Genomic DNA, 12,683 nt, shown 5'->3' on the forward strand with positions numbered 1-12,683 from the left:
AAGTCCTGCCTTAAGAGTGGCAAGTAATTCCTAGTACTGTTACTCGCTCTCGTGGAGCCAGAACGCTCCTCATAGGCAAGAGTGAAATTTCAGCCTGCCCTGAGCAAAGAGGGGAGCAGGAATTCAGGAAGAGCCTCCTCCTGGGCTGGTGCAGGGGTCTCACGTTGGATTTTAAAGATAAATAAATAAATAGAAATATTTTCTTACAGCCCTTTTAAAAGTTATTTCCTAATAAATTGAGGCTTCTGTCCTCATGATGCCTGCTTGTCATTTTCTGCTAACGGCTATTGAGCATGTTAGCCAGGGTTTGGAGGAATAAAAGCTTCCATGCAGTTAGGTCTCTGCGATACAGTAGGGGAACCCAAATGAAAGATACATCTGGCAGAAGGGGCACTGCTCCCCCCAGCTGTCCGGCATCTGTTTCCCAGGGGTCCTCTGCTCTTCCACACCCTGACTGGATGTGGGGATGGAAGGGTGATGGCTGGCACTGCCTGCTCTTGCATTTTGTCATCTACCCCATGGACTTTTAGATCCTGACATGAGCTGTCTGGGAGTTTGAAGAAGTAGCTTAAATCCCCAGAGGTTGGCGTGGTGGTATTTGTGGTTTTACAGTCTCGCCAAAGGCATCAGAGGTGAGGCACACAGATCATTTAAGGACAGTGGCTGTTTAATAGGGCTTTTCACACCGTCTCCTACCCGAGAATAGATACACCAGCTTTTGAGCTCTCTGCTAAGTCTGCCAGCTGTGGTGCGGCATTAAAACGATGAGAGCTAGCTCTCACGTGTTTCTTATGGATGCAGAATAATCACAAGGATGCTGATCTTCAGCTCAGGTGTTGCAATCTTTCCCTTTGCGACGCAGCCCGTCTGCCCCTGCGTGATGCCTGGGGCACAGCACTGCCGGGCTGGTGCAGCCGGATCGCATCTCATCGCCAGCTCCCCGTCAGCCTCTTCCTTAGATAACCTTTATTTGTTCTCCTCGTGAAATACAGGCTATCTCTTAGACCACTGATTTGCCAGTATTTATTTTGTCAGGCTTTAGTCAGCTCTGAATTGGTAGTTCCCTAAAACAACCTGTTCTGTCTTTCGTTTTTCCAGTGAAATACAACAAGCTACCTTTAGACTCGTTGTTTTTCAACGTAGGTTTTGTCAGAACCTTTTTATTTTTTTTCTTTTGTAGGGGTGCTGCCTATCTGGGGGATGAGGGGGGGGGGGAGGAGGGAACCTTAATGCCTGTGTTCATTGGGCATTTGCTGGGCAAATTCAGGAAAAGTTCCCGAGTGTTTTAAGGATCAGGCACAGAGCAGTCAGGGGAGTTATTTGGAAATTGAGTCTGGTAGTCTTTACATTTTTTGGCCTAGTGCAGTTGATTTATCCCTGAGTAAACACCTTGGACACAAAATTATCAGTCAGAATATCCTCAGGGTATTGGGTTTGTCAGTTTTATTTGAGCCCTTTTGAACTCCAGAGGAATGAATTCAAGAGCTGAGTGCATATACGGGATGGGTCATTTAAAAAACTGTTGACAGGCAGTATGTGGTTCAAGTCAATCCTCTTCAAAAGTGGGTCAAAATTGAAGTTGTCACTATTGAAGATGAAGAGTTCTTCCATGAGAACCTCACATCTCTCAGTGGAGTTGGATTATTTTGCGTTGAATAAGGGACGTGCAGGGATAGGCCCAGTTCCTGGCACGCAGCGTAACAAATTGCGTGTTCCTGATTTTGTTCTATGTGTTCGTAAGTAATGGGTTCATATTTTAAAGCTCCCTGTCTTAATATGAACAGGAGTTTATGAGTCACAGTAAAATATGAAATGAAGAACAAATAGGTATGAATATGGATTATGTTTTCTCCAAGAGGTAATATCACAGAGGAGAAAAGTAAAACTGGAGGAGGGTTGTAGGATAGCGTTTGGGATGCCTGCGTAGAGACTTAGTGCTTGTTCTTTCAAAACCAAAAATATGGCTGAGGAAAAGTGTCTTGATTTCTTTCTCATCTTGAAAAATAGTAGGAAAGAAACATGGTATGGTCACTGTCATTTTCAAAAATGCCGCGTTTTGACTTTCCTCCAAAACAACTTCTGTGGAAAAAGGCAAATGAAAAGATTTCAAATAACGAGCATGTAACTGCATTTTGGGCAGGAAGTTGTTCTGATTTCTTTTCTTTTTCCTGTGGTTTTTGTTGTTGTTGTTGCTGGGTTTTGTTTGTTTTCTTCCTCAGAGGCAGGAAAAGCCATTACCCTTCAAAATGTACCTGGCTGTTGTCCCTCAGAACTGGAATGGGGACTCTGCCTGTCTGTCTTGGCCTTCCGTTACTGCCTTGTCCCTCCTTTTTCTTGCCCAAATCAAACCAACGAATCCAAAGGTTTACTAAGTGCATAATCAGTTGATCTCATGGGCCTTTTTCCCTGTTAAACTAGGTTCAAATGAGGCTCTAAACATCTTAGATCAGACGAGTTACCTTGTTCTGCAAAGCTCCAGGTGAATTAGCAGCTCTTAAGAGGTTATAATTACTGTTTTATTAAGCTGTTCCTGTTCATTGACATGCCTGCTCCTGTCCGTTGGACGTTTGGGTCCTCTTGCCAGCTGGAAGGCAGCCCCATTTAACGCCTTGTCCTCCTGTGCCTTGTCTCTGCGATGTAGAAAAGCGATGCTCTTGCTTCATTTCAAGGAGAAGCGTAGGAGAAGACAAGTCAGTTCTGTAAGTCAAAGGCTAATACCCAGCTTGCCTCCTAATTCACGTGAAATTTGTAAATGGCTTTATCTTGGCAGGGATGTAGTTACGTGGTTCGATGAAAGTAACGCCTTTCCGTTGCGATGTTTGCAGTCATTTAAGCTGCTGCCGGAGGAGTGCTCTGCAGCCTGAATGTTTTGTTCCCGTACAGCCACGGGTTCCCTGGGGGCTCTGCCTGAGTTCCCTGCTGCTGCTGGAAATGCCATTGCACCCTTCAGGCAATGCTTCTGGCAGCACAGCCTGATCTGGTTTTAACTCCCTGTGTGTCTTAGGGGGAGTCTTGGCTCCCTGCTCCTGTCGTTACTTTTCCCAAAGGGAAGTGTCCCCTGACCCTTCTCCAGCAGGTGCCAGTGGTACCTGCCTGTGAAGTCCAGCTTGCTGCCGAGCTCACAGACTCATAGCACCCCGACAGGTCAGTGCAGCTACCCGGCCCCTCCACAAGCTTTTGTGCCTCCCACCAGAACTGCTGGTGGGCTGGAAGTCTCTCTGTCCTCGGAGGACGCAGGAGGATGCTCTAGCAGGGTAGTGCTGACTTTTAGCTCCTCATGCCTTCCCAGACAGTGGGTTGCTGCTTGCCTAGGTGTTCTGGAGCAATGCAGCTGCCTGAAACATGCAGTTCTCAGCTGCGTCACAACTCCCTGGGATGCTTCACTCGTGTGCTGTAAACCTGCAAGGGCAGGCAGCGAGGAGACGGCGGGGTGGAGGGGGCTGCTCGCCCGCTGCTGGTTGAATCAGATCTCATCGGCTGTAAAATTAGAGTGGATCAATTTTCAGTTGCCGCTGGTTATTTTAGAATATTAGTAGTAATTAGAGAGCTATAAATAGGTAAATTTAAAATTAGTTAAGTTGTAGCCAGTAGTCTGGCTATAGATTTCAGTAAACACTTAACTAGTGGCATGCAGTACAGGCTCTGCTGGAGTGTGCGGCGCGATGGCGTTTGGTGTGTCCCTGATTATTCAGAAATGAAGTAAGAGGAGCAGGCTGCATTCCTGTCTGGGCAGCAAATAGATTGACCTGGATCTGAACTTGTTACCAACCACCTGTGTACATCTCTAATGTGTGCCCATGATATATTGCAGTAAGGATGAACTTAATTTTTATGTCGCCAATGTCACTTTGAAACAAAAGGAGAGTAAAGTTCTTTCAGAGGCTTTGGGAAAGGCCTGGCTGCAGAATAACATTTGCATTGACTTCTTGGTCCTAAAACTCTAATTAAATTATTGATTATGAAGCTGGCTGCTTTCTTAATAGTTCCTAATGTAACAATTAAAGCAAAGTAAGTAATTAAAAATGAAAAGATCAGTCTGCAAGTACAATCTTCAAAAGGTCATTTTCAACTTAATCGCCTTTTGGAAAGAGGCAAGAATAAAACAAATGAGTCATTAGTAAAAAAGCAATTTGGTGTGTGTATGTGTGTAATAATGTTCTTAGCAGATTACCACTGGCCACACCATACCTAAATTAATTAAAAATAATAGCTAAATTTACTTAGAAGATATTATATTAACACCCCTGTTCCCAGATCAGGCTCTGTTGTGCTCCTGCTCTGGGCAGCTCGTAACCAAGGCAGACACCAGCAGCTTCAGCCCAAGAGAGCACAACATTTCAATGCAACCATTCTGGTGTTATTTAACATCACAAGCAATGCTTTGTGCTACACAGACAGTTTGTTAGCAACTTTTTTGTAAGCAGGAGAGGGAAGGAGAAATGTGCTGAGGTCAGTGAGGTGGCCCCTGGGTGTTTCTCGATGTGAAATGTAGCAGGGAAGGGAGCACAAAGGTGTTTGCCAGGAAATGTTCAAAGCGCCGGTTAGCACTGTCGCCTTTGACAGGGCAGAAGTGAGAGGTGACGCTGGAGGATTTAAGAACCGGTAAAGTTTCGAATTTATGAGTGAAAAGCAGTCGATAGTAAGCAAGGCAGGCAGCCAGGCATTGTTTGCCTGCCCCTGAAGGAAGAGCTACTGCATTTCGTACTGGTGGTGTTCTGTGCCCAGGGCTTTTCACGCAGCACTCATAATGTTACACGAAGTAAAATCTCTTTTTGCATCATCTCTGATCATGTCCTGACAAGCCAGGGAAGGAAACAGATTTGAAATGAATGCTCTATTACAAATACTGCACCCTCTGCCACAGATGTTTCGATGTCAAAAGCCTTGCTGACGTATCATGGCAAAAGCAGCTAATGGCTGTGGTAGTTCATAGCCATGAAGGCAGCCTGTTCAGGAGTCTGTTGTACATGCAGGTGAGTGTCACTGTCCTGATTGCCCATGGAAGCTACTTGGAAACTAGCCACACTTTAAAGCATGGATGCCAAAGTTTGCAGAGCAACTGAGTGCCATATTCAGCACCTCCCATGCCTGTACAGCATGTGTGTGGCTGTGCACAGGGAGATTTGTTAAACCACGGGAGCCAGAATTCAGATAAGCATGTACAGCAAATAAATAAATGTATTGGGTGTCTAGGAGCTGTCTAATATTGTGAGCTCTGTAGACATTTGGGGAACTGACCTCCCACGTTACTGTGCACAGCAACACACTTCCTCTGCACGCTTCCTCTAGACAGCAATCGTGCTGCTCGCTTCACTTAGGTTCTGCTTCAACACATTTGCTCAGAATCCTGCTCTTGACAAGGCAGTAAGGGGAAAAATTACCATGCCATTCAGATCATATGAGAAATGGATACATCTGTTAGTCTTTTAAGCTAAAGGCATTGCATCTTAAATGGTCTTTTCTTTCTGCAATTAACTGTGGAGTTTTCTTTCTGCACGTAGTAACTGAGGAGAGCAGGTTACAGACACGTGTTCTTTATGAAAGGCCCTCTTAGGGGATCAGTGTTTCTGCCTGCACACCTACAGTGCTCTGCCATGTTCTGGGGAAGAAGTGGTACTGATAGTTTGTGAACCTTCGCTTTATTTGGATTCCCCAAGAGCTGTTTTTATGTGCTACAGAGCACAGAGCTGTTGCTCTCTCACATTGAAGTACGGTGTCAGGACTTGCTCATCTGCACTAAATATGCTATAATGGGGTTTTGCTTTGCACATTCAAAGATTACATTAGATTAGTACTACAAGGATGAGCTGCTTTATATCATAACTACAATCCACCATCCCATCCCAGACACAACTGTGTGAACTTAAATTTAAGGAGGCTGATAGCCTGGTGACTGTGGCTACACATTCTCAAAAAAATCTGTTAACCAAAAACAAACAAAAAAGCAGACATGAAAAAAACAACCAAACCTTAGAAATCACTTTGCCTTCTCCTAACAATAATATTGTGAAGTAAGTAATATATTTTCAATAAACAGCTTTCCACTTTGGTAAATAGTGAATCAAAATGTTGGTGTTTACCCAGCCTGCAGTCCATCTGTTGCTTTGTATAGATCGCTCCTTTCTAGCCGCTCCTGCCGGTGTGCAGATCTACTCCATTCTGGTTCTGCACAACCTCAGTGGGTGGCTTCTTTAGACTCCCTGTTCACACCCCCCTGCTAGAACAGAAAAAGAGAGACTGGCTGGGAAAAGCTCGAACTGTAAACAGGCAAACCATTGGGATGACTTCAGCTGTGTGTTTTTTATTGAAAAACTGGAACCTCAGAAATTGCAACATACTGGCTAAAAAAAGATTTTCTTGCTGTTTCAAATGAAAATGAAGTAGTCCGTTTTAGACCAAGAATAGTCTTGGAAAATGGCTGAGAGGGTCCTGGTTTTTGGAGAAAAAGTTGTAGGCTGTCAAAAAATGCTTTGAGTAGGATGTCCCATGCAGCGTTGATGGATAGTGAAAGGTTGCAATGGTAATTCATACTTCAAACATTTTCCCTGATAGAAATTTTGTAGTATATATATTGAATGTTCAGAGAACTGGCACAAGAGCAGAGGTTTACAACAACATTATGCTCTGATGCCCCCAGGGCAACAGCACGGAGAGGGGTTGTTCACGTTTTATGATCCAAGCCTAGCATGCAACTCTTTGGTTATAATTGAATTTCAGCTTCCATATTTATAAGTGCAATAAACAGACAAGGACATTTTGTATTAAAAGGTGTCGTCGTTTGTCAAATATGAAACTGATACAAAATTGGGGAGATGCTTCTTTTTTTCCTCATGTGATCAGGAATTTGTTTATGCGTAGTATCTGCATCACCTCACCTCTTCCCTTTCTCCCCTTTCTCTCTTTTTTGTTCAACTAGACTGTGATTTGAAAAGCCATATTGAAAGGTAAGGGTCTTGCCATCTGATAGTGTGCTGCATGAATGATGTAAAGGTGATTTGGCTGAAGTCCTGAAGGGAGCGATTGGAGTGGAGGAGCGATGACACAGCACCGTTGTACAGTTCCACTGCAGACTGCTCCATTAGACTGCCCTGATGGGGCTTAGTGCTGCCGGTGGAAGTAGGACTGCATGTTCTCTCGTCGTCTTGCAGTCGAGGTGGTGTGATGGTGTAGTTGCCAAAGTGCCGGAACTAGCAGCAACCTGCTGCCTGCAGGGCTGCCTGTGTACCCTGAGAACCCCAAGCATCCCTACTTTACAGCAATGAGTAAATCGGTGCTAATTACGTGCTGTCGTTTATGTGAGGCAGCTAAGAGAGATCTCCGTGTCACCAAGCCAGGCTGGGCTTTCCCACCAACAGGACGGTATTACAGTCAGTGCTGTGAGTTACGGCCTTGTTCTCCCTAACAGCCAGCTTTCCTTGCAGCACAGCCTTTGCCCAGGCTCTCTTACGTGGAGGCAGGCCTCAGAGCGTGGTGGCGTCACGTGGAATTGCCTCTGCACGTTTTCTCCTTCTGTGCTTAATGGTGTCGTCCTTGTTTTCTCAGAACAATTAGGCAGACCTCAAGGATGCACATTTATCAAAGCAGTCAGCACGCCATTCCTCATCCCCGCCGTAAATCCCCAGTCGCACACACTCTCCCACGCCAAATCCAATTGCGAGTGCACTAATCCCAGCACAAACGCTGCCTTGGGATGCTTTGTGTCCCGCTTTCCTGGCAGCCTGCGCTCCGCCAGCTCCCATTCAGGAGCGTGGTCTCAGAGCCCATCTTAATTGTGATTCAGGTGATTTCAGAGCCAGGGCAGAAAAACAAGCTTCGGCAGCAGCATTGTTGTCTCTCAAGTTGAGATTTCTGGCACTAGATCGCTGCAGCACTATTGAAATTAATTGTTTCAGGACCGAAAGTGTCCTGGCACAAGGACAGGAGGAATGAGGCACTGCCAAAAAGGTAGCACCAGTTGCTCCCCCAAGAACTGACTGTTCCTGCACCACTCAGCGTGGCTCTCAGGACAGAAGGGATTTACTGGTAAACACTGGTTTTATAGTTTATTGAGCTTTCCATTTTCTCTAAAAATAAATATGTAATTATTGCGTTCCTGTTTTCTGTCTTCCGTGGCTCAGGCCCAGCTTCCCTGTCTCCAAGTGCGTTTCAGGCCAGTGTTTTGCAAATGATAGTATTTTGCATGCCAGTCCCTTACTCAGCTGATTGTTTCTTTCCCCTCTCTCTCCTCCAAAATGCTTTATAGAGAAGCAATAATCTTTCAAAAAGAAGACATTTATCACATGCAGATTGGAAACACTGGGACAAAACTGATAGGCAAGAGGCAGAATTTAGCAATGTAGCCTTTGTACATAATCTTCCCCTGCTGGTGACTGGAATAAATATCAGTGGTCCAATTTTCCACCGTGAACGAGCCCAGCACAGGAAAGGAGATGCTCAGCGATGTATGCTGATACAGCGGTGCCCCAGCCCCACTTTTTATTTAAATCCTTTCTGTTTTCTATTCGGTTTGTGCAAAAGCAACAAGGAGTCGCTTTAGCCAGAAGCACTGAAGAGCTGGAGTGGTCGGGGCAGAGTGAGGCCAGTGACACCTCTGGGACATCTCGAGACCTGCCCAGCCCTGCTGGCACAGCAGCCCCCAGGGAGTTTTATCCTGGGGAAAAACAGTGTAAAACACTTGAATAATTTTGGTTTAGGGATCTGTTTTTGGTGGGTTTGGTTCCGTCTAAAATCTTCCCTTTCCCAATCTGAAAAATGGATTTTGCAAGATCTGCTGTGGATTTGCTGAGCAGTCCCATTTTTGGTTCCCTTCTAATCACCTTATTAAAAATTAGCCCTTTGTCAGCTCCTCTCTGAATAATGCAGAGCATCACATCTCAAATTCCCCTGCCATGGAGCGCTGTGACCCATGGTGGAGGCCCTGAGCTGGATCCGGCCAGGCGTGCGTGGGGCCGGGGGTGGTGCTGGCCCACGGGGGGCTGCCTTTCCCCGAGCACATCGACCCCAAGGGTCTCTCGCTTTCTGAGACACAGAGTATCTCAGGAGCTGGAGGGGGTTATTTCAGAAGAGTAATTGTCCTACTTTAAACAGAACAGCATTACTGTGCCTAGGAAACATATATTTTTTTCTTCCTGAAGTTATTTTATTACTTTTTTTTTTCTCTTTTAATCCAGAAACTACTCTTTTCTGGAGTAAGATGCACATATCTTGTTACCAAGATTTTATTTTTAATTTAGAGCCAGGTATTAACCAATGGAGTGTGCCTTGCTATAAATGAGTTGTCATTGAACACACACCTGTAAGTTAAAAAGTGTGTCTGGGAGTGTGTGGGGAGTTTGAGTATGCACATCTTTCTAGATTGGTTTTGCTCCCTCTGAAACAATTAATAGTGAAGAGTAAATAGTTGTCTTTAACATTTCAAGTTTTAACACATTATTATTGGACGCTGCATGATAACTAAAACCCAAGTTAGCAGTGCTTTATAATGATCAAAACTTTTTTTCAGTGTGGGTGATGACAGCCCAGAACTGCCTGCTATGTGATTTAGGTGTGCCACGTTTGAAGAGTTCAGTTATGTACAACAATGAAATCAGCGAAGCAGCTTACATTACTTACCAGTCCCGCTCAACATGAGCGATCGGATTGTGTTTCCTAATTAGTGTGTAAGGAAATGGATAATAAAGCTTTTTCCTAAAAATGCGTATTGTCAATTTCCACACCTCTACTCCAAATTTGCTCATTTTTAACCTGCCAAAATGAAATAAATGTTTGTGGAGGGTATGGAAAAGGTAATTACTTTTCTTCTCCTTTCACTTCCTCTTAATTAACTTTTAATGTGTGCTGTTACTCAGGGAGCATTCCTTAATAGTAAATGTGTCTAAAATAGAAAAAGACAGAGATTTAAATGATTTAGATAAACATCTGCTTAACACAGAGGCACGAAAATTACAGAATCTGAAAAACAGTGACTTACTGCCAGAAAAAAAAAAAAAAAATCCTTTTCTATTAATCTCCTTCCGTTGTGCATATGAGTTTAGAAGAAATGATCCAGCTTTCAGGTTGGGAATATATGATCTAATGATAGAAGCTTTCTGAGCATCACCAAATTGCTCCATGAGCATCACCAAATTAAGAGAGATTTTGAAGGACAAGTTATTTCTGTTAAAAAAAAATCAATATTTTGATTGGTTTTGAAGGAGACCTCTTTCTTCATTTCTTTCTGAAATTAAGGCAAAAGAGTGGCAGTTTCTATCTACAGTTTCTGCCTACCTGACTATATAATGTTAATCCATAGTGTTATTAAATAATTGTTTAGATAAATTGGTCCTGTCTTTAGCAATTTAGAATTATCTTCTAAAGTAATATTCAGTAAGAGTGTATTAAAATAATTGCCTGCTATTTATTTTTCAGCAATATTCATCTGTCAGAAAAGGCATAACAACAAGAAATACTTTGTCAGACTGGCTAGATTTCCAATAGTTGAATCAGTAGAGTAAATGCAATTATGGTTGTACAGAGCTTCCCAAATAATGATAGAGATTAAGGGTGTGTTACAAACCTTAACGCAAACCGTCTTTTAACCTTGCTTGACAGTAGTCTGGTCAAAGAGAATTTCACCATGAAATGCTGATTAACCCACATGTTTCTGCGGTAACAACTCTATTGTAGTGTTTTATATTTCTCTGACATGCTGGGTAGCATCCCAGGAGCTCTGTTCCTCGTGCCCCGGGCTGGGCAGGGTGGTAGAGCACCAAGCTGGGAGCCCGCGGTCCTGGAAGAGAGCTGCCCTCCTGTGTGAGGCATGGAGCGCAAGGACGCTGAGCATGTCAGTTCTGTCTAAAAAGACACTGTGATGGAAATGCACAGCCCAACGTCGTGTACCGAGCGTGTAAAGTGAGTCATACAGGCCTTGGGGGGTTTCCACTTCTTGACTTCATCACAGCACCCTGCAATCAAAGCTACGCCAAGCCCCAACGTGCTTGGGTGGAGAGTGCGTCCTGCGGTGTCTCGCTGGGCTTCCCAAGGAAGAACGAGGCACGAAGGGGCACAGCGTTGACTTCTTAGCAAGACACGCCAAATCCCAGCCTGACTGCAGTCCTCGGCCTGCTGCTTCATGCTGTGCTGTGGCACCAAAAGGGCTGCTCGGCTTGATCCTTCTGGCGGTGGGCAGGGTGGACTTGAACCGAGTCCTCCTTACAGCTGTAGCCTTGTAACTCACAGGTGTGCCCTACTTGAGCTAGGATGGAAAGACAGCAGATTGAAAACTTCCTGCGTGTCAATACGTGGATGAAAAAATCAAATTATAATGTCTTCAGGATTTGGAGGCATTCCCCTTCAATAATTCTGATTTCAGTTCCTAAAAATATACTTAAGTCTCAACTTGTTAATGTTTTAGAACAGAAATTTGTTTTGATTCAGTAAGTCCAAACTTTTAAAAAGGTAATTTTTGACATTTCTGATACTTATTTACCAAATGCATGTCAGTTGATTTCTTTAAACTGACCCATTTTTTGATCAGGTGTGTGGTTTATAAAAGCCTTTATATCCTCCCCCCAGTAAATACCCAGTCAATACTTACCTCTCTTGTTCAGCTGACAACACTTCTGTTAGCAAGAGGACATGGGAGGAAGCGTAAATGGAGTGAAATCCGGCATGTGTGCTGGGTGTTGGGGACTGTTCTCAGGAATAACCGCTTACTCCGATTTCTTCTGGCTGGCTGGCACTCCACCCGGGACTCCCTCCCAAAACCGAGGCACTGACGGGAGGTGTCACACACAGCAGCACTGGCTCCAGCGCGTAGCGGTGCAGCTGTACCTGCGGGGAGCTTTCTTGGGATGGTGTACGTGGTGGCTGAGGGACTACAGCCTTCCTGTGCCAGGCTCTCTGTTACTTCTCTCCTGTCACACCGTGGGTCCTACCATACAACATCCTGCCACGAGCAAGAGGAGTCAGGATGATACATGAGATGGCTTCAAGACAATAAAAATTAGGTAGACCTTGCTCCATTCTCCATCATTGTTACTGCCTCATCCTTTGAGGGGAGGGATCTGAGCGTGAAAGACAGAGGAGAGTAGAGAGATTGTGTTTTACTTCCCTGTCAGGTAACTGTGGATGGTGTGGGTGAGCAGAGAGAAAGATGATAGCAGGACAGAATCAAGCGTAAATGCGAAATATGTGCTGAGAAAGATGGAAGTAAAAGCAATGGAAGAAACGAAAGCAGCAGTGCTAGGAGGAAGAGAGGACATAAAAGAGCTTAAGGGAAGGAAACAGCAAACAAAAACCGGGATGTATTATATATTTTTGTTATCTGTTTTCTGCTGGGAAGCTTCTACCTAATAAAAGGCTCTATAATAGTGATTGATTTGTAATCTCTAGTGTCGTAGCCCTCACTTCCCCCCAAAGCCATCTGGAGGCTGTTTATAGCCAGCCCATTGAAAGGTATGAATTGCAGCAAATAAATTCTGCCTGGCAGAAAGAGGGATTGGTAATCAATTCCCTTCCTGCCAGGCAGGGCTCCTGTGCTCCCTTCGCATTCGCTGCCTGGTATCCTGTCTGCAAAAAGCTGCCGGGGATGGTACCTGGGGAGGAGCGCGGTGATACCGGGGATTACAAATCAATCCTTGCCATTGTTGCTGGAGCCTGCTGTTGACAAACAACACAGTTCCTTCATTCGATAATTTAGTTGT

The 12,683-nt window shown here is 44.5% G+C and overlaps 1 protein-coding gene across 5 annotated transcripts in view; it reads left to right on the plus strand.

Moving 5' to 3' along the window:
* The window catches only part of SPAG16 (sperm associated antigen 16), a 398,567-nt gene that overhangs the window by 262,232 nt on the left and 123,652 nt on the right, over positions 1 to 12,683 (plus strand). The window contains exon 14 of one of the 5 annotated variants that reach the window (XM_035331773.1): positions 10,408 to 11,495. The exons of the other annotated variants lie outside the window; for them this stretch is intronic. Coding sequence (XP_035187664.1) covers positions 10,408 to 10,476 — 69 coding nt within the window. The 3' untranslated portion in view covers positions 10,477 to 11,495. Of the gene's footprint in view, positions 1 to 10,407; positions 11,496 to 12,683 lie in introns of those variants that run through there. 5 annotated transcript variants of the gene reach the window in all.

This window comes from Oxyura jamaicensis, chromosome 7 (assembly GCF_011077185.1).
Source record: "Oxyura jamaicensis isolate SHBP4307 breed ruddy duck chromosome 7, BPBGC_Ojam_1.0, whole genome shotgun sequence".
NCBI lineage: Eukaryota > Metazoa > Chordata > Aves > Anseriformes > Anatidae > Oxyura > Oxyura jamaicensis.